Source organism: Aquarana catesbeiana, linkage group LG01 (genome assembly GCF_042186555.1).
Source record: "Aquarana catesbeiana isolate 2022-GZ linkage group LG01, ASM4218655v1, whole genome shotgun sequence".
NCBI classification, from domain to species: Eukaryota; Metazoa; Chordata; class Amphibia; order Anura; family Ranidae; genus Aquarana; species Aquarana catesbeiana.
This window is the reverse complement of record NC_133324.1, coordinates 885848671-885870579: the sequence shown is the minus strand read 5'-3', so window position 1 is coordinate 885870579 and position 21909 is coordinate 885848671. Positions and strand designations below refer to the sequence as shown.

Genomic DNA, 21909 nt, shown 5'->3' with positions numbered 1-21909 from the left:
AACCTCCTGAAGGCTTCACAGAACAGCTGTATTTATACTGAGATTAAATTACACACAGGTGGACTCTATTTACTCATTAGGTGACTTCTGAAGGCAATAGGTTCCACTAGATTTTAGTTAGGGGTATCAGAGTAAAAAAGGCCGAATGCAAATGCACACCACACTTTTCAGATATTTATTTGTAAAAAAAATTGATACCCATTTATCATTTTCCTCCCACCTCACAATTATGTGATACTTTGTGTTGGTCTATCACATAAAATCCCAATAAAATACATCTACGTTTTTGTTTGTAACATGACAAAATGTGGAAAATTTGATGGGGTATAAATACTTTTTCAAGGCACTGTATAATGTTTTTTGTACGCACCCACAAATGTTTTTTTCCATTTCATTTTAAACTGAATAGGTTGTTTGTTTTACAAGATGAGGGTTTACATATACTTTAATATCAGTATTCAATCAGCCAGATAGGTTCAGGGAATGCATTTGCACATGTGAGCAATTGTTTGTGCATGAATAGCAATGTCTTTGTTGCTGTAAGGGAATTGGCTCTACAAACCTCAAAGCATGAGAAACCTTGTCCTGTCCCATCATGTACAGTAAAAAAATAAACGAAAAGTCTGCATAGTTCTCTGTCCAACCATCGGTTAATTGTATAAATGGTGTGCACAGGTAAATAGACATAAACATAAGAAGACTCTTGACACGTTTCGCTCAAATGCTTATTGGTAAGGACGAATAAGCACTTAGTGTGAAACACGCTAAGCACCCTTAAGAGCTGAATTGATCATTCAACACCTATCGTGAAAACAATTTATAGCATAATGGGTCTTCATGAAAAGATGAGTCAAGCAGGAGACAAGCCGTATGAATGCCAGAAAAGTTTTATATGTAAGCCAAGACATTTACCAGAAGATTCATATCGCAGAGAAACCATTTAAATACTTGGCATATGAAAAATGCTTCTCACAAAACACAGGTAAACAGACATCAACAGAAGAGGACCCTTGACATGTTTCTGACAAAGTGCTTATTCGTAAGGATGAAACACATCAAGGTTTCTCGTCTCTTGATGTATGTTAATCTCTGCCTACCGTATATACAATAAACCTACGGCGGAGGTAAGAACTATGCAAACGTATCATTTTGAACCTTTAGCCCCCGTTCACACATTGACAGGTCCAAATCACATGACAAATCAAACCCTTTTTTCAGAGATCAGTGAGACTCCAACTCTGCACTGCCACACTGATTTTAAGAAAGGTTCCTGCAATATTTTTCACAATTTCAGGTGCGACTTGCATAGACATCTGTGCAAGAAGTCACACAGATGTCAGTCAAGTCGCAGCTAAAGTCGCACTGACCCCCGGCTTTGAAATTGTGCAACTATTTATTTCCTTATTTCCTCAGTATACAGTATATCATCTAGTATATACAGGGTAGTGGGAGTCACATGTAATGGTGGTGGTAGTTAGCTGTACATACCAGAGATCTCATTACCAGAGTCCATCAGGTGATTTAACTCTCTAGCATCAACCAAAAACTGAAATATCAATTTTGTGTGAACTGACTTTTTAAGGAATAAAAAAGAGAAGGAAAGTGAAAGGACTGAAGACATTGTGTGCTCCATAAAGGTATTTGCTGTTAACATAAAGATGTACTCCTCCAGAAGATTTTACCCTTTTCCTGACGAGAGTACTTTTTGCGATTCGGCACTGCGTCGCTTTAACAATTACGTGGTCGTGTGATGTTGCACCCAAACAAAATTGACGTCCTTTTTTTCCCACAAATAGAGCTTTCTTTTGGTGGTATTTGATCACCTCTGCGATTTTTTTTTGCGCTATAAACAAATAAAGAGCGACAATTTTGAAAAAAAAGGAATATTTTTTACTTTTTGCTATAATAAATATCCCCCAAAAATATATATAAAAAAAAATATTTTTTTTCCTCAGTTTAGGCCTATATGTATTCTTCTACATATTTTTGGTAAAAAAAAATTCGCAATAAGCGTATATTGATTGGTTTGCACAAAAGTTATAGCATCTTCAAAATAGGGGATAATTTTATGGCATTTTTATTATTAATTTTTTTTATTAATGACGGCGATCTGCTATTTTTATCATGACTGCGACATTATGGCGGACACATTGAACGCTTTTGACACTATTTTGGGACCATTGTCATTTATACAGTGATCAGTGCTATAAAAATGCACTGATTACTGTGTAAATGACACTGGCAGGGAAGGGGTTAAACACTAGGGGGCCATGAAAGGGGTTAAGTGTGTCCTAGGGAGTGATTCTAACTGTGGGGGGATGGGCTTCCACTCACATTACAGCGATCACTGCTCCCGATGACACAGAGCTGTGATCTCTGTCATGTCACAAGGCATGTTCTGCAGCTCCGTGACACGATAGTCAGGACACCAGCGGACATCGAGTCCACGGGTCCCACTGGCATGGTCACACTGTACACGGCGGGCACGCCCGCTAGCCCCGGCAATTAAAGGGGACATACAGGTACGCCCATTTGCCCACCGCTGCCATTGTGCCGATGTATATCGGTGTGCAGAGGTCGGCAAGTGGTTAAGGTGCAATAAAAGCAAAGTTGAAACATTGAACCTTGGTATACAAACAGCAGACATTGTTACTTTTCTAGGGTTTCTGCTTTTTTTTTTTTTTTATTGTGCCCAACCACCCCTCTACCACCACACACACACACACACACACACACACACCACAGTCACCACCACATTGTTGCCAGTAAATAGTATTTTGGAAACATTATCTTGCTCTTCATTGGATGCTAAATTGTAGAATTATCACCAGAGATGAAAAATGACTGCAGGAATTACCAAATTAAAAAAATCATGTATTTGGTAGTGTTATTGTATCTGAATTCCTCCCAACACTGGGTTAAATTTTATTTACAGTAAGCCATCACCTTTATCACTGGGATGAAGCAATTCAAGTCTTTATTCCTAATGCAATGTTTTTTGCAAGAGCTGAGCTTGGAACACGATTATATTTTTCACACATACGAAATAATATAATACAGCATGCTATAATGGTATATTTAAAATTTCACAAGTACATAATTACATTGCTGACTTCAATCAGTTTAAAGAGTAATGATGTGCTTCATTTCAGTGCGCAACTTCCCACCCTTTACTGTTGCACATAATTCAGGTGGAGTGTGTTGAGAATTAAGAACACCACATGACAATTCATAAACATTTAATTTACATATTAAACACAGGAGTTTTTATTTTTGTGAAAAAAAAATAAGGGTTGAGAAGAGAGAGAGAAAGAAACCGTGTGAGATAAAGGAAGAGAGAGGTAGTGATAGAGAGTGAGAAAGTCAAAGAGATGGACAGAGAGAAGGAAATTAGAGAGGGAGTAAGAGAGAGATTCAAACAGGGATGGAGAATGTGAAAGATAATGACAGAGGGAGAGATGTATATAGTGTGAATAATACACAAACTCCAAAAGTTGATAAAATGGTGGGGGGCTCAAATGGGGTTAGTAAATATTTTGGGGTCAATTGGTGGTCAATAAATGATGGAAGGTCAGTTGGGGTTGATGAATCTTTTGGGATCTCTCGAGAGCTGACGTGGTAAGTAGTGAGATGATATGGTCCATGGCTGGTTAGCTGCCAATGAGAGTGGCCTTGAGGTGTCTCTATCAGCTGTGTGCTATTACTGTGTGCTTTGTGTTTTATGTATGTGCCCTTACACCCCGTCCCTTCCGGGAAGGATATTCACTTCCCATACTAAGTGTATCCCCCCAAACCAAATTCTCTTATCCCACCTCAAACTATGTTGGAAAACTAGTGAGTACACCCACCTCAAATTCCCTTGAAGAGCCACTGGGTCCATCTACTTCCAATTCAGTTGGAAAGCCAATGAGTACACTCACCTCAAACTCCATGGGAGAGCTAGTGAGTACCTACCTCAAACTCCACTATACAGTCAGTGAGTGCACCCACTTCAAACACCAGTGGAGAGCCAGTACATCCAACTCTGTTGAAGATCAAATGAGTACACACACCTCAAAATCTGTTGGAGATCCAGTGAGTATTCCCATCTCAAACAAGTTTGGAGATCCAGTGAGTGCCCCACCTCAAATTTTATTGAAGATTCATTACATGTAACCACCTTAAACTCAAGTGAGTACACTAATCAAAGACTTTGTAAGAGATCCAGTGAATACACCCACCTCAAATTATGAGCACACCCATTGCAATAAGAATAAAGCTAAAGAACTGATTGCCTGTATTTACTAAAAATATAGCAATGCAACAACCATAATCACAGCTGGAGATACCAAAAGGAAGTACCTACTGTATTCACAGTATTATTATTATTCATAGTACTATTATTTATAGTAGTGTTTATTAAACTATTTTCATATAATAAATGTTTAGGGGTTGATGGACAATGACAGTTGTAACCAGAACCCATTGGAAATTTTCCCTTACAGGACAAATTAGCGATTTAGGATTCCCCTTTCCCTTTCTATCTCAGTGAATATGGTCACCAAACAGAGGGGAAAATATCCCCGGTGGGAAGAAGACTGCAACAGAAACTTAGCAGAGGGTCTAACTCTTCCCTAAGATTGAAAAAAAATTTGCATTGAATTTCAATTCCAGAAATTAGACAATGTCTACCCTTGTACTGCCCATGTTACCCGCACTGCATGGTGACTGCCAGTTCAGTCTAGGAATGCAGGAATAAAAGGAAAATACCTTATTCCTCACTCCAGCAGAATCCCTCCAGTGGTGTATCCAGCACCGTGAAGCGTCATTTTTAGGGTCCTCCTGGCCACCATCACACTCCCGACCGATGCACGAACAATGCAAAGTTATTAGCCCTGAATTGTATCTCAATGATTGTAAGAGGAGTAAAAGTCTCAAGGAGTGTAAGAGGACACGGGGCCACACATACATAGTTACATATACATAGTAGGTGAGGTTGAAAAAAGACACAAGTCCATTAAGTCCAACCTATGTGTGTGATTATGTGTCAGTATTTCATTACATATCCCTGTATGATTATCAGGTGATTATCTAATAGTTTCTTGAAGCTTTCAATGCTCCCCGCTGAGACCACTGCCTGTGGAAGGGAATTCCACATCCTTGCCGCTCTTACAGTAAAGAACCCTCTACGTAGTTTAAGGTTAAACCTCTTTTCTTCTAATTGTAATGAGTGGCCACGAGTCTTATTAAACTCTCTTCTGCGAAAAAGTTTTATCCCTATTGTGGGGTCACCAGTACAGTATTTGTAAATTGAAATCATATCCCCTCTCAAGCGTCTCTTCTCCAGAGAGAATAAGTTCAGTGCTCGCAACCTTTCCTCATAACTAAGATCCTCCAGACCCTTTATTAGCTTTGTTGCCCTTCTTTGTACTCGCTCCATTTCCAGTACATCCCTCCTGAGGACTGGTGCCCAGAACTGGACAGCATACTCCAGGTGCGGCCGGACCAGAGTCTTGTAGAGCGGGAGAATTATCGTTTTATCTTTGGAGTTGATCCCCCTTTTAATGCATGCCAATATTCTGTTTGCTTTATTAGCAGCAGCTTGGCATTGCATGCCATTGCTGAGCCTATCATCTACTAGGACCCCCAGGTCCTTTTCCATCCTAGATTCCCCCAGAGGTTCTCCCCCCAGTGTATAGATTGCATTCATATTTTTGCCACCCAAATGCATTATTTTACATTTTTCTACATTGAACCTCATTTGCCATGTAGTCGCCCACCCAATTAATTTGTTCAGGTCTTTTTGCAAGGTTTCCACATCCTGCGGAGAAGTTATTGCCCTGCTTAGCTTAGTATCGTCTGCAAATACAGAGATTGAACTGTTTATCCCATCCTCCAGGTCGTTTATAAACAAATTAAATAGGATTGGTCCCAGCACAGAACCCTGGGGAACCCCACTACCCACCCCTGACCATTCCGAGTACTCCCCATTTATCACCACCCTCTGAACACGCCCTTGTAGCCAGTTTTCAATCCATGTACTCACCCTATGGTCCATGCCAATGGACCTTATTTTGTACAGTAAACGTTTATGGGGAATGAGATTGGAGAAGTGGTTTAATCTTAAAGTGTTTGTTAACCCAAACAAAAATGGATTCTGCTCCTTTAAAGCATGTTATATGATACAGTGCTTGTCCTCTGTCATTTAGCCCCCTGTAAAACCTAAAAAAACCTGGCTGATCCTTCCAGTTTCTCCCCACCCCTGACCATGGTGTATTATGGCTGCTGACACCAGACACCGTGGTCAGTTTACATGCCTCTGTCATCAGCAGCCTGCTATCTGCTCTCCTCTCTGCTCCTGTGTCCTCCTCCCCCATCCCCTCTCTGTCTGTGTGTGAGCCGCCCCTCCCCCCTCTTGCTGCTCTCATAACACTAACCTGTATACACCATCCGCACTCCCTCCTATTGTCCCCCTCTGTGAATGATTTATAAATATAAATGCTGTAAATATCTAATTTTAGAGCCGAAATTGCGATCACATGACCAGCCAGCTCTCTCCTCCTCTCCTCCAGCCCTCCTCCTCCCCTCTAGACTGACATCAGCAGAGGAATCTCAGCCCCGCCCACTGTATCTCTCAGAGGAGGAAAGGAGAAAGTTGGCCAATCATGTGATCACAATCTTGGCAGTGAACTTAGGTATTTACAGCATTTATTTTTATAAATCACACACAGAGGGGTAACTACAATAGGAGGCAGTGCTGATAGTGTATACAGGTTAGAGTGGCTTAACAACCACGTTAAACTGTGCAGGGGGGGTTTCACTATCAGGGCAATAAGGATGTGGAACTCTCTGCCACAATTGGTGGTGGCTGCGGGGAGTATGGATATTTTTAGGAGACTCTTGGATGTGCATCTTAAAGAACACAACATACAGGGATATGTATTGTCTTTTTTCAACCTTACCTACTATGAAACTATGACAGCCAGCTGAATTGGGGTAAAGTATGTGTTAAGCTGGCCATACATGTAGGGAAATGTGGGCAGTTAGCAGGGACTGGTGAAATTTTGATCCATGTATGGGCAAGCTGGTTGTACACAAGTTCATCTATGAATCGACTTGTGTAAACCAGCCTGTCAGGTTTTTCCCGAATTATCAGTGCCACCAGCTATAGCCAGCAACACTGATCATTGTATTCTGCTGGCGAGGAGCACTGCCTGCTGGCAGAATACAATAGCTCAGCGGGAAAGGATACCCTCATCCACATCAAACGTGTTGATGGAGGAATCAGTTAATTCTTTGTTTTTCCCTTCAACCTGCTGGGAAAAAAAATTATGTATGCCTACCTTAAAACCTTTCACCTTCCCTAAACTTAAAGAGGAGCTCCAGGCTTCTTCAGAAAAAAATACTGTAGCTGTTGCCTTGGTATATTAGAGCACTTACCTGTCCAGGAATCATGTGGTGTCCTCCACCCGAGCCAATTTTTCGGCTATCGGGTGCTGGCGCCGCCATCTTGACTAAGGGAAACCAGCAAGGAAGCCTTACGGCTTCACAGCCGTTTTCCTACTGAGCATGTGTGAAGCACACCACGCTTTGTAAATGGGACGGTTGCGGGGGGAAGAAGGAGGGGGCCGAACTTCTGGCTCAGTTTGCCATGGCAAATTGAGCCGGAACTGGAAGCGGTTACCTGTCAAAACCAGGTACTTGCTCCCCCCTCCCCCCCAAAAGGTGACAAATGTGGTAGCGGTGGGGGTGAGGAGGCAGATAAGCAGAGCTTCCCCTTTTGGTTTAACACTTGCAGCATTGGGGGTTGACTCCAAAGGTAGATTTTGTCCAACTCCTGGAGTTAGGCTTTAGCATGCAAATTGAGAAATGGTCAGGGGCAGGTTTCAGTTATTTTGCAGTGCTTCTTTAAAGCAGTAGAGGGAGGAATCTTATTAAAATGATCTAAGAGGTCGGAACAGAGAGAAAGAGGGGAAGGGGGGATTTACTTTTTCACTTTAATTGCAGAAAAAAAAACACAGTTCAGTATTGTTGTGAATCTAAGCCATTTATTTAATAAATATAAACGCATCTAAATCAAATTCAGCCTTTATGATGACCACACAGGACGCTTGTGTGAATACTCTTCCTAAAAAAACACAGAATGCCATTAATACAATAGCCTTGGGTCAGCCTTTTCTTGCTGGTTTTTCTATACCACAAATTAGATAACACATAATGAAATTACACCGTGCTCAGGCTCCTGCTTTTCTGGATGGAGTGAAATGTTTTAAAGCAAGACAAGTGAATCAATAAATTAAAGAACTAATACATATTCCACAGTAATGGGTAAATTGTACTCTGGGCTGCACTACTTTGGTACCAGCAGAAAACCATTAGCAAACTGATGGTATTGGAGTTATATAAAGATTTATATATTATTATACAACATATACCCAAATCACATATCTGTGTGGATGACAATAGCTGTTGCACAGAAAGGTTAATGTTAGAAGCCTTTGAAAATAGTGACAGAATGTAACATTTAAATGGCATCCCTAGCCTTGCCTCTAGACTAGAGTGATGCTGCATGGGATATGGGGATATGTGGGTAAATACTGACCTCTAGCGTCTGAATCTGGAACAGCCCACACAAGCTGAATAGCTATTAGAAATACAATAGGTTGTATACACAGATGACAGAAGACTTTGTGATAACACTACCAGCACTACAACTGATAACAAACCCTCCTCCCATCACCATCTGTTCTATTAGATTAATACATACACATTCTTTAAAAAAGCATTCCACACCTATGGATATCACTGGCAATTTATGTTTAACTGTGAAGAACAGCAAATTATATCTGGGCTAGCTGGGACTTGTAGTACCACGGGATCTAAACAGCTAAAGGGTTTCCACTCTCTGTGTGGCTCCTGCTATTCAAATGAGATTTTCATGCAACTTTAGTATGGATATTGTAGAAAGCGCTGAGGAATCCAGACTGTATAGGCACTCCTTAAGGCTCAATTCATACTAATGCGTTTTTTGATGCATTTTGCATTTTGCAGAAATGCATGGGAATTTTTTAACATGGGTTCCTATGGAACATGTTCACATCAATGCATTTTTGTGCCTCTGCTTTTTTGGAAAGGGTCGTGGACTTTTTTTCATGCAAAATGCAGCGTTTTGCATGTAATAGAATTCAATGGACCCGCATCCAAAAACGCAAGTACCGCGTTTTTGCTCCGTTTTTGCCACGTTTTGCGTTTTTTTTTCTTTCTTTTTTTTTTACACTGTATACAGTATAAAAAAAAACACTGTAAAAAAAAAAAAAAAAACGCAAAACGTGGAAAAAAAGCATGTTCAAAAACGTGGCAAGCACCGCAAAAAGCACTGCAGAAATGCTCAAAAGCAACATGCATAGATGTGAATCGAGCCTAAGTGCCCAGTCATCACCAGAATATGTACAAAATTGCAAACTATTAAAAGTATTTACAATCATTAAAAACATTTACAATATATCATAAAGTCCTATACAAATGCACGTTCCCTGTAAATAATTGGATGTATATGTCTAAATGTGACACCCAATTGATTGATCTACTGTATACTAATACGTTTTTAGGAAATATTATATCATAAGCTGTAATGACCAAACCAAGCCAGCAAGAAGGGAATTGATAAAAAAGTAAAAAAAAATACAAAAATGGCTGGACAAATGCTGAAACTTGTAGTGCCATATCAGCATCAGATTTACATTTTCTCTGATACATAGGAATGAGAATTTAATGCAGATCTGCAATGAAAATTCTGCCCAGTAATGAATTCTGTGCATATTAAAGTAACCATTCCATCTCTTTCTGTTCAACTTAACCAGAAATGATGAAAAGCAAGTAATTTTATTTTACTGATTTGTTTTTCTCCAGTGTTGATGAAAATGAATGATCCTGGTGCTTCTGATCTAAGCAATACACCCTTTATTCCTCATTCTACCTACAATGACAGGCACAATAGCAGAGCTGAGGTATAAGTACAGCATGACATAACACCAGCTCCTTGGTGTCACTACCCATCTGGAAAGTGGTGCGAAAATACAGGGAGGACTTACCAGTTCTTCAGTCAACAGCCTCAGTGCACTTAGCACACAAGTACATTGTACTGAGGGCATTTGCATCTCCAAATCCAAATCCAGAAGCATTGCTTTTTTTCTGTTAAAGAGAGAGGGGGAGATAGAGAAAGAGAGAGAGAGGGAGAGAGAGATCAGTAATAGCAGGAGATCACAGGACGCTTTTTACACCATCACCCTCTCCAGAAAGTGATTTGCTGTTGGGAGAGCAGGCTGAGCGCTGAGTCTGGGGCTTGATTGAAGAGCAGATGCTTAGGATGCGTATAACCTAAGGATCTCAATGCTTGCCTCAGTACCACCTCCTCCTCCCAATGTGCTGTGAGCACTGCCCCTGCTGGAGCACAATGTCCAAGGCGATTTAGGCGACCAGAATGAGAAGACACCCGCTAGCTTCATGCCCATTATGTTTGGACCTCTGGAGCCTTCTGGACTATTAGGAGAAGTAGAAGCTCTTCTTCTAGATCTTGGATGCTGATGGAAGTTACCAGCCATGAGGATTCAGGGGACAATGACAGGAGATGAGGGTTAATGAAATCCTAACTTGGAAAGGGACCAGCAACCAAGCAACTGGGCTATGTGGTGGTCACTTTAACACCAGCATGGATGAGCTGGAGAACACCACTGATTACATCAACAGTACTTTTTTGCCACCCTCTGGGTACCATGACAAGGGGCAATATTCCATCACTGCCATCTGGACCTTGACAGCTGTAGTCGGTTTCCTCATTATCTTTACAATCGTTGGTAATGTCTTTGTGGTCATTGCTGTGTTGACTAGCAGAGCTCTGAAAGCCCCGCAGAACCTTTTCTTGGTGTCGCTGGCTGGGGCAGACATCCTGGTGGCAGCCTTGGTCATGCCGTTCTCTTTGGCTAACGAGCTGATGGGATATTGGTACTTTGGCAACCTCTGGTGTGATGTCTACCTGGCTTTGGACGTGCTTTTCTGTACGTCTTCTATAGTCCACCTGTGTGCCATCAGCCTGGACAGGTATTGGTCTGTCACTCAAGCTGTTGAGTACAACTTGAAGAGGACCCCCAGGAGGATTAAAGGGATCATTGTCACCGTCTGGCTCATTTCGGCTGTCATCTCCTTCCCACCTCTGATCTCAATGGACAGGCTAGGTGTTGCTGAAGCGGCTGTTGCCAACTTCAATTGGACAGGTGAGGATGTGAAATGTGAACTCAATGATGAGACTTGGTACATCCTCTCTTCTTCTATAGGGTCCTTCTTTGCCCCCTGCGTGATCATGATTTTGGTTTACATACGCATCTACCAGGTGGCCAAGCTGAGGACTAGGACTTTGTCAGAGAAAAAGCCAGCCCCGAATTCCTTCTCACATGCTGAGAATGGCTACAGCAAGGGGACCTCTGTCAAGTTTCCTGGGGACAGGGAGAACGGGCATTACCCTCCATCCCGTCCCACCCCACCAAAGACCACAACGGATCTAGATGAGTTGGACATTGAGGAGAGTAGTATATCTGAGAGCAAGAGGCGGAAGAGCAGCAGTCGGGAGGACAATACTGACTGTGGAAAAGAGAAGAAGAGCTCCTCTAAACAGTCCAGCCGCCTGTCCCGTTCTAGTAACAAATCGATGGACATGTTCTCCTCCAGAAAGAAGAAGAGGAACAGCATCTCCAGGAGGAAGGTCTCTCAAGCCCGGGAGAAGAGGTTCACCTTTGTCCTAGCCGTAGTGATGGGGGTGTTTGTGGTCTGTTGGTTCCCTTTTTTCTTCAGCTACTGCCTTTATGGCATCTGCAGGGAAGCCTGTGCCATTCCGGAAACTTTATTCAAGTTTTTCTTTTGGATAGGCTACTGTAACAGCTCCCTTAACCCTGTCATCTATACTATCTTCAACCAAGACTTTAGGAGATCCTTCAAGAAAATAATCTGCCTGAGCAAGAGGAAGAAGTTCACTCACTGAGATGTATGGTAGCGTTGACATCGCGCTGCTTGAGGGAGGAAGCAGAGCGCCGCGGGGGTGGGGGTCTGCTGGACCAGATAGTGCTCATCACGGCTGATCTACAGCGATATGACAGTATAAGGCAGTCTGAATGTACAGGCAGCAAGCCTGCTAGCACTGAGCCCTGTGACAAGCCGAATATTGTTCTGTGTGTCTTTTACTGAATCATAGTTTTCTATACCTTAAAAAAGGCAGGACAGAAAGCCAGGAAAATAATGGGGCTTATTTGCTATATTATTTGCTGTCCACCAGGTATGCCATTTTTTTCTTTTGTAGGCACCTTCTGCTACAGTATATTTTGCATTTGTTCTTCTGAAAATAACAAAAATATATTTCATAATAAAATAAGTCATCTGTATTTTTTTCAGATATGTCTGTGTTAATGCACACTTTCCTGAAGGTATGTACCTATTGTGTCAGGTGGTGACTTAAAGGGTTATTGCAGACATGTTCTTAGGAAGGTAAGAGATGCAGTCAAAGAATTAACAGCCATTGAAGGACCACAATAGCAAAACAATAAATAAAAAAATTATATTCTAAAATTCTGATTCCTGCATATGGTCAATGATGGTATTCAGTATATTAATGTTTGCATTGCATATGATTTTATTGACATTTTCACCACATGCAATGCAAGCTGTTCAGTAAAAATGACAGTGACAGGGGCTGGGTCACTGCAAACCAATGGTCTCCCTTTTTTTGCTTGGCTTAAATCTTCTTAAAAAAATCTCACAAGCACCCTTGCCAGTGGTATAGATCGTTCCAACCTTAGTCACTTGTAGGGTGGAGAAAATGTGAATAAAAGCATGAAAAATAAAATAAAATAAAGCATAGTATATACTTAGTTGGAAGTTTTCAGAAACCAATATTTTTCACATTGGTGTCATTGAAAAATTGGATATTGCTAATTGGGAGTTAGTTTATATACTACAGCCACTCATGTATATTTTTTTGCAGCACCAGATCAAATAATAAGAATTCCAAGACCTAATAGCCTGGAAACTTTTGTCTGTTCCCCCATGCTCTGTCATGCCATGTTGATTTTACAGCCTAGATGGGGAAGAATGGAAAATTACACCAGGTGGGAGAAGAATTTTGTGTCAAGATCTTGCTCATCGGTGAGATGTGTAGGAGTGACCATCTATAGGATTTATTTTTTTATCCTCCCACATGTGCCTGACTGTTATGGGAATTTGAATGCTATAAGCAGTGTTATTTTATATATATTAAAAAAAGTTTTTGTTTTTCTAAAATTACAGACAAGCTCTAGTAAGAAATTGCCATGTAGACTTTAAATATAATGGGGACTAATGAAGACACAGACACACACATAAAATTACTTATCACAGTGTGACTTTATAAAAAACAAATGATTTTTTTGTATACCTTGGTTTGGATCAACTAGATTTGACTACTCTTTGACAAGACTACATTTATAACCACAGCTTTTAACAGGGCTGCATTCACATGGATACTAAATGGGGGCACTTGGATGGCTTTTCCAACATCTGCCAAGCTGCTCTCCAAGGGTGGTGACCATCTTCTGCATTGGCTTCAGGTAGCTGTACATAGGTAGCTGTACATAGTAACCAATCAGCTTCTAACATCAGCATGCTAATTTAAGCTATGACAAAAAAAACCTGGAAGCTGTCTGCACCAGTTTTAATAAATTCCCAAACACTATGTCCATCAAAACAGCTTATTTACTGTTCATCCCATCAAAAGCATTCATGCCTTAAATGAATATTGGCACTAGGTGTGGTTTGTATCCAGCATCAATGAGTATGTTGACTTGGAGCCATATCACACTATTAACCACTTGCCGACCAGCCGCCGCAGTTATAGTGCGGCAGGTTGGCTCGGCTTCGCAAATCGTCGTAGGTGTACATCAGGCTCGTACGGGCGATCTGTGGGTGCGCACGCTCCCATTGGCCAGCGGGGGAGCCAATAATCGGGTCTGGCAGACTCGATGTCCGCTAGCCACCCGTGATCGTTCCCCGCAGTGACAGAATGGGGATCTGCCTGTGTAAACAAGGCAAATGTCTGTTCTGACAGGGGAGATCACACAGATCCTGTCTTTCTGCTATGGAAGACAGATCTGTGTGTTGTACCAGTGAGCCCTTCCCCTATACAGTTAGAACACACAGTGAGGGAACACCGTTAACCCCTTGATCGCCCCTGATGTTAAACCCTTCCCTGCCAGTGTCCTTAGTACAATAACAGTGCATGTTTTTAGCACTGATTAATGTAGTAATAATAATAGTTAACAAATTAATTACAAACCGCGCTCCTTTTAAAGTGCAAAGTCATACTCTATTGTGAAACAAGACCATAAAAATAATTAAATAATACCAGTGATAATGATATACATAAATGGTGGAACAAAACACGTGAAAACAACAATTCAAAATGCAAAATTAAATTCCAAAAATATGTATAAATCCAAAAATCATGTGTGTTCAGGAAATGTTCAAACAATGATAAAAAAACTTCTGGGTAAATCAGAACTTCTGGGTGAGTCTTCCTTGGGTTCAGCAAAGCATCAGATAACAGTATTCCGCCACCATCACCAGCCACACAGCCTACTCACCAGATTGAAGTGACTCCCATGACAGGAGTCAAACAGGCTTTAAGAACTGCCAAAGAAGCTTCTTGCGATCACGGCTTTGTTCAGGCGCCAGGACTCAGGTGCTTGTGGGTAACACTGTGGCTGCTTGGATGCATGCAAATGAATGTCCCAAATAGAGATGGATCATTGGGCCCATAGGTGCCATGAATGGGGAGAAATTAAATAGAAAACTCCCATCGTGAAGTATGCCAAAAATTTATTAGGCTAAAAACAAGCTTAAAAAACCGCATCACCCACATAAGGGTTCGTGCGGGCAGACAAACAAGCAAACTGTGTTGCGAGCGGAAGTAGCATGTCACGTTCGTTACATCCGACTGGTTTCGTCAGTGCGTTCTGACGTCATAATAATGTAGTAATGTCACTGGTTCCCAAAAAAGTGTCAAAAATGTCCGTTCACCTATCTGTCTGCCGCATTGTCACAGTCCCGCTAAAAATCACTGATCGCTGCCATTACTAGTAAAAAGAAATAAATAATAAAAATGCCATAAATCTATCCCCTATTTTGTAGACGCGCAAACCGATTAATATACAATCTTTGGGATTTTTTAAATATGTAGCAGAATACAAATTGGCCTAAATTGATGAATAAATTAGTTTTTTTACATTTTTTTTTGGAAATGTTTTATAGCAGAAAGTAAAAAATGTTGGGGTTTTTTCAAAATTGTTGCTTTTTTTGGTTTATAGCTTAAAAAATAAAAACTGCAGAGGTGATCAATTACCACCAAATAAAGCTCTATGTGTGGGGAAAAAAAGGACTTTAATTTTGTTTGGGTACAGCATCGCAATTCTTTAAGTATGTAAACAGTAAAAAAGGGAGGACAGACCAAATTGGCCCCATAAAGAATGAGGAAGGACATCTGGTTACAAAGGATGGGGAGATGGCGAAGGTATTGAATTTATTCTTCTCCTCAGTCTTCACGAGTAAATTGGGGGCTTCAGTAACCAAAACTGCAGTGTTTATCCTCATGACACAACACAGGAAGCACCTCCATGGTTAACAGAGGACAGAATAAAAATTAGACTTGAGAAACTTAACATTAATAAATCACCGGGACCAGATGGCTTGCATCCGAGGGTACTTAGGGAACTCAGTCAAGTGATTGCCAGACCGTTGTTCCTAATTTTTACAGATAGTCTACTGACTTGAATGGTACCAGCTGATTGGAGAAAAGCCAATGTAGCACCAATATTTAAAAAGGGCCCAAAATACATCCCTGGGAATTACAGACCAGTTAGCCTAACATCAATAGTATGTAAACTCTTGGAGGGGATGATAAGGGACTATATACAAGATTTTAGTAATAAGAACGGTATCATTAGCAGTAATCAGCATTGATTCATGAAGAATCGTTCTTGCCAAACCAATCTATTAGCCTTCTATGAGGAGGTGAGTTGCCATCTAGATAAAGGAAGGCCCGTAGACGTGGTGTATCTGGATTTTGCAAAAGCATTTGACACAGTTCCCCATAAACGTTTACTGTACAAAATAAGGTCCATTGGCATGGACCATAGGGTGAGTACATGGATTGAAAACTGGCTACAATGGCGAGTTCAGAGGATGGTGATAAATGGGGAGCACTCAGAATGGTCAGGGGTGGGTAGTGGGGTTCCCCAGCGTTCTGTGCTGGGACCAATCCTATTTAATTTGTTCATAAACGATCTGGAGGATGGGATAAACAGTTCAATCTCTGTTTTTGCAGATGATACTAAGCTAAGCAGGGCAATAACTTCTCCGCAGGATGTGGAAACCTTGCAAAAAGACCTGAACAAATTAATTGGGTGGGCGACTACATGGCAAATGAGGTTCAATGTAGAAAAATGTAAAATAATGCATTTGGGTGGCAAAAATATGAATGCAATCTATACACTGGGGGCAGAACCTCTGGGGGAATCTAGGATGGAAAGGGCCTGGTGGTCCTAGTAGATGATAGGCTCAGCAATGACATGCAATGCCAAGCTGCTGCTAACAAAGCAAACAGAATATTGGCATGCATCAAAAAGGGGATCAACTCCAGAGATAAAACGATAATTCTCCCACTCTGCAAGGCTCTGGTCCGGCCGCACCTAGAGTATGCTGTCCAGTTCTGGGCACCAGTCCTCAGGAAGGATGTACTGGAAATGGAGCAAGTACAAAGAAGGGCAACAAAGCTAATAAAGGGTCTGGAGGATCTTAGTTATGAGGAAAGGTTGCGAGCACTGAACTTATTCTCTCTGGAGAAGAGACGCTTGAGAGGGGATATGATTTCAATATACAAATACCGTACTGGTGAACCCACAATAGGGATAAAACTTTTTCGCAGAAGAGAGTTTAACAAGACTAGTGGCCACTCATTAAAATTAGAAGAAAAGAGGTTTAACCTTAAACTACGTAGAGGGTTCTTTACTGTAAGAGCGGCAAGGATGTGGAATTCCCTTCCACAGACAGTGGTCTCAGCGGGGAGCATTAATAGCTTCAAGAAACTATTAGATAAGCACCTGAATGACCGCAACATAATGTAATACTGACACATAATCACACATAGGTTGGACTTGATGGACTTGTGTCTTTTTTCAACCTCACCTACTATGTAACTATGTAACTATGTAACAAAAGTGAGTACACATATTTTTGTAAATATTTTATTTACAAAAATGTGAGGGGTGTACTCAATTTGTGAGATACTGTATATTATGTATGTTCAAGACTGGAAAAAAGTCACATTTGCCATTCTAGAATCGCAGATAATAGTGTAAAATATATCAAAATCCCGTAAATATCAGAATAAACATGTTGCAGAATGATTTATATGAAAAGGACCCACCCTTCCTCCTGCCTCCTTGTAGGGTGCTGCCAAGCTTGCAGACAGTGCTGAGCTTTTTTGTCAGAAAGCCCAGCATGCTTTAAATTGTGTATCACTGATGCATTCCATTAGAAGATTATTTACAAAAACAAGACATTGTATGGTTATATTATCTCTTTGGGTCCCAAGCCCTACTCCATGGAAGCCACGGTTTCCATGTACTGCACTGATGATGGCCACATAGCGTGAAAGAGCTGTATACAGTTTAGAATACATAGCTCTATAATATTAGGCTATGTTTCTGCTATAAACCAGTGATTCTTAACCTCTTCGCACTGGCGCTTATTAAGAGGTTTATGATGCCAGGAGGTGGGGCTTAAGATCCCGTGACCGCCAAGATTGGCTGTCATGGCGGTAACGTGATCCGAAAACTCCTGATCACTGCTTGCGGTTAGGCAACAGTAACTGTGCCGGGTAGCTGTTAACAATTGGGTTATATTGCATTTTTGTGCATTAAAATTCATTAAAGTGTATTTTTTCCAAAAAATGTACATTTGAAAAATGGCTGCGCAAATATCGTGTAACAAGAATATTCAACACTTACCATTTTATTCTATAGGGCCTCTGCTTAAATAATATATAATATTTGGGGGTTCTACGTAATTTTCTAGCAAAAAAATCATGTTTTTTACATGTAGGAGAGGAATATCAGAATTGGCCTGGACTGGAGGTGGTTAATTTGCCTTAAAACCACTCTGTTATTGTAAATAAACAGCTCTACCTGAAAAAATAGAAAAGGAATATTTACATTTCCTGCTGACTGCACGCCAGAACACCACTCTGGTCAACAGAAACCCTCCACTGAAGTCTGCAGGCAAACAAGCACTTCTGTGATCTTGATCTCCTTCTGTGTTTCCTCCCACTGACCTTCACATCATAACAGTTTCCTTTAGATTACATTTGCACAATAGCAGCTGGTCATAAAATGCTCAAAAAAAATGTGCAACACAGTTGCTTATTATTAATGCACCCCAACTGCAGCAGGCAAACATGCTTTTTTTCTGCAGAGAAAATACGGGGTGGGGTAATTTCCTGAAACTGGAGTGTGCAAAATCTGGTGCAACTCTGCATAGAAACCAATTAGCTTCTGGGTTTTATTACCAAAGCTTAAGACCCCATTCACACAGGGGCAACACGACTTGCAGGTCGCCTCAGCGAGGCGACCTGCAAACGACTGCCCGGGCGACTTGCAAGACGACTTCTGTATAGAAGTCTATGCAAGTCGCCCCAAGTCGCCCCCGAAGTCGTACAGGAACCTTTTTCTAAGTCGGAGCGACTTGCGTCGCTCCCCTTAGAACGGTTCCATAGCACAGAACGGGAGGCGACTTGTCAGGCGACTAGGTCGCCTGACAAGTTGTCCCTGTGTGAATGGGCTCTAACTGAACTGGCTGAATTTAGAAGCTGATTGGTTATGATGCACAGCTGCCCTAGATTCTGAGCGCATCAGTTTTAACAAATCTTCCCCATAGTTTGCTGTGCTTGTCATGTGTAGGGCAGCCAATTAAAATGAATGGTTTGTCCTGTGTGTTTTGCACGACAGCAGGCAAAAACAGTGCATATGTGTGACACCTAACACCTTGCATCATAATGAAATGGGTTTTTAATGTCGTTGAGGTTGCTGGAAGGAACCACTGATCACTGCAGGGAATGAAGGAGGTCAACATTCTTGGAAGTGTCAGATTCTTACCATACTTTAGAAAAAGATTTCTACTGAACTGTTGTGTAATGCTGGCATCGGCATTAGGAAAGTATTTCCTCTCTTTTCTTCAAGTATTTGGCACATTATGTGTAATTACATAATCACAATAATGGTGTAAATTATTCAACTTTGTGAACTGAAAGGACATACACTATATTACCAATAGTATTGGGACACCTGCCTTTATACGTACATGAACTTTAATGGCATCCCAGTCTTAGGCCCCATTCACACTAGCGCGTTTTTTGATGCATTTTGCATTTTGCAGAAATGCACGGGAATTTTTTAACATGGGTTCCTATGGAACATGTTCACATCAATGCTTTTTTGTATCTCTGCATTTTTGGAAAGGGTCGGGGACTTTTTTTCATGCAAAAAGCAGCGTTTTGCATGTAATGGTTTTCAATGGACAAGCATCAAAAACGCAAGTGCACCGTTTTTGCAGCGTTTTTGATGCGTTTTTGGTGCGTTTTTGGTGCGTTTTTGCCGGTTTTTTTTTTTTTTTGTAATTTTTTTTTAAGACTGTAAAAAAAAATGAAAAAAAAAAAAAAAAAAAAACGCAAAACGCAAATCGCGGCAAAAACGCGGCAAAAACGCGGCTCAAAAACGTGCCAAGCATGAAAAAAAAACCTCCAAAAACGCTCAAAAGCAACATGCATAGGTGTGAATCGAGCCTTAGTCCGTAAGGTTCAATATTGAGTTGGTCCAGCCTTTGCAGCTATAACAGCTTCAACTCTTCTGGGAAGGCTGTCCACAAGGTTTAGGAGTGTGTCTATGGAAGTGTTTCCAGAAGTGCATTTGTGAGGTCAGACACTGATTGAAGAGAAGGCCTGGATCACAGTCTCTGCTCTAATTCATCCCAAAGGTGTTCTGTCGGCTTATGGTGTGTTCTATCGGGTTGAGGTCAGAACTCTGTGCAGGCCAGTTAAGTTCCTCCACCCCAAACTCGCTCATCCATGTCATTATGGACCTTGCTTTGTGTACTGGTCCAAATCATTTGGGGGAGGGGGGATTATGGTGTGGGTTGTTTTTCAAGGGTTGGGCTTGGCCCCTTAGTTCCAGTGAAGAGAACTCCTAAGGCACCAAGACATTTTAGACAATTTCATGCTTCCAACTTTGTGGGAACAGTTTGAGGATGACCCCTTCTTGTTCCAACATGACTGCCCACCAGTGCACAAAGCAAGGTCCATAAAGACATGGATGAACGAGTTTGGGGTGGATGGAACTTGACTAGCCTGCCCTCAACTCGATAGAACACCTTTGAGATGAATTAGAGTGAAGACTGTGAGCCAGGCCTTCTCATCCACATCAGTGCTGGACCTCACAAATGCGCTTCTGGAAGAATTGTCAAACATTTCCATAGACATATTCCTAAACCTTGTGGACAGCCTTTGATTTTCGGACGACAGAATGTCCGATTTTTGTCAAAAGCTTGTGTCCATGATTTAGGAGATGCTATTGATCATCTGAAATTTTTCGTTCCACAAAGACTAACGTAGCTACGTACTACAAGTGTATAAAGAGCAAGTTCGTTTTTGTGCATGACCCTTCTGGGCCTCTTCTGCTAATTCCGTTAGCAGGCTTTCCGTGATCGAACTTTGTCATAATCCGTTCTTTCGTGCGAGGACCAGTTATTATGGCAAATAATAGAAATCTTGCTATTGTAGGGATAAGAGTAATTGCTCTGACTTGAGTTCGTTCTTTGCAAGAAAAAGAAAAAGAGGACCTCCTGGACCAAAAATTGGTTGCTCAACCAAGAGCAATTTTGCCACATTCCTTTGCTGTGGGAGCTTCAGGAGAATAATCCTGATGATTTCAGGAATTATCTTCAGATGACGGATCCCTGTTTTCACCGCCTGCTAGCCTTGGTGTCCCCCTATATCCGGAAGCAGGACACATGTATGCAGATTTCCAGAGACTAATAGCAACCTTGTGTTGTCTGGCCACAGGGAGAAGTCTCCAGGATCTGAAATTTACCATGGGGATCTCCCCTCAAGCTCTGGGAGTGATCATTCCAGTGACATGTTCAGCTATTATTCAAGTGCTGCAGAAGGACTATATCAAGGTAGGCTTGATCTTAATCCAACTTTCATTCCATGTGTGTGTGCTTGCAAATGTTTTTCTGTCAATTTTTTGGATTACATAATTCTCAATATTGTAATATGTTGGGAGTGTCCTCTTTGGAATCATGCATACTATTTGGTTTTTCCGACTCCTTTTTTTGGCTACAGGCATATTTTCCTACAGTAACCTCCCCAGAATGTTATCCTGTGTCCATACACACCTAGTCTGTTAACTTTCCTGTGTTTTTTCACAGTTACATTTACTGCCTTTAAAAAATTCACAAAAATGTGTATTTAAAGAGGATTTTTTAAGATGCTAAATTGTACAGAGTGCATGAGGCCTTTGCCCCTCTGCCCCGGGCAAAAATGCAAAGTCAGCAGTTACAAATACTGTAGCTGCTGACTTGAAAGATTATGACACTTCTTACCCGTCCACTGGGCCGGCAATAGAGGAACGATGAGGGGGCCAAACTAACAAGGAATCTTGCTGCATCAAGCTCTCATGGAAGTGGGGAGGGGTACCTGTCCAAAACAGGTACCTATTACCGCTCTCCCGTGAAAGGTCCCAAATGTGGCACCAGAGGGGGGCGAGGAAGCAGATAAGTTGATCTTCTACTTTTGTCTGGAAG

General features: G+C 41.4%; 1 protein-coding gene across 1 annotated transcript; it reads left to right on the top strand.

Annotated features, from left to right (window-relative positions):
* Window positions 1-9954: 9954 nt before the first annotated feature.
* Window positions 9955-12815, top strand: ADRA2C (adrenoceptor alpha 2C). The gene has a single exon (XM_073610842.1). It carries the CDS (start codon window positions 10607-10609, stop codon window positions 12008-12010), a length of 1404 nt encoding a protein of 467 aa, XP_073466943.1. The 5' UTR covers window positions 9955-10606; the 3' UTR covers window positions 12011-12815.
* The last annotated feature ends 9094 nt before the right edge of the window (window positions 12816-21909 follow it).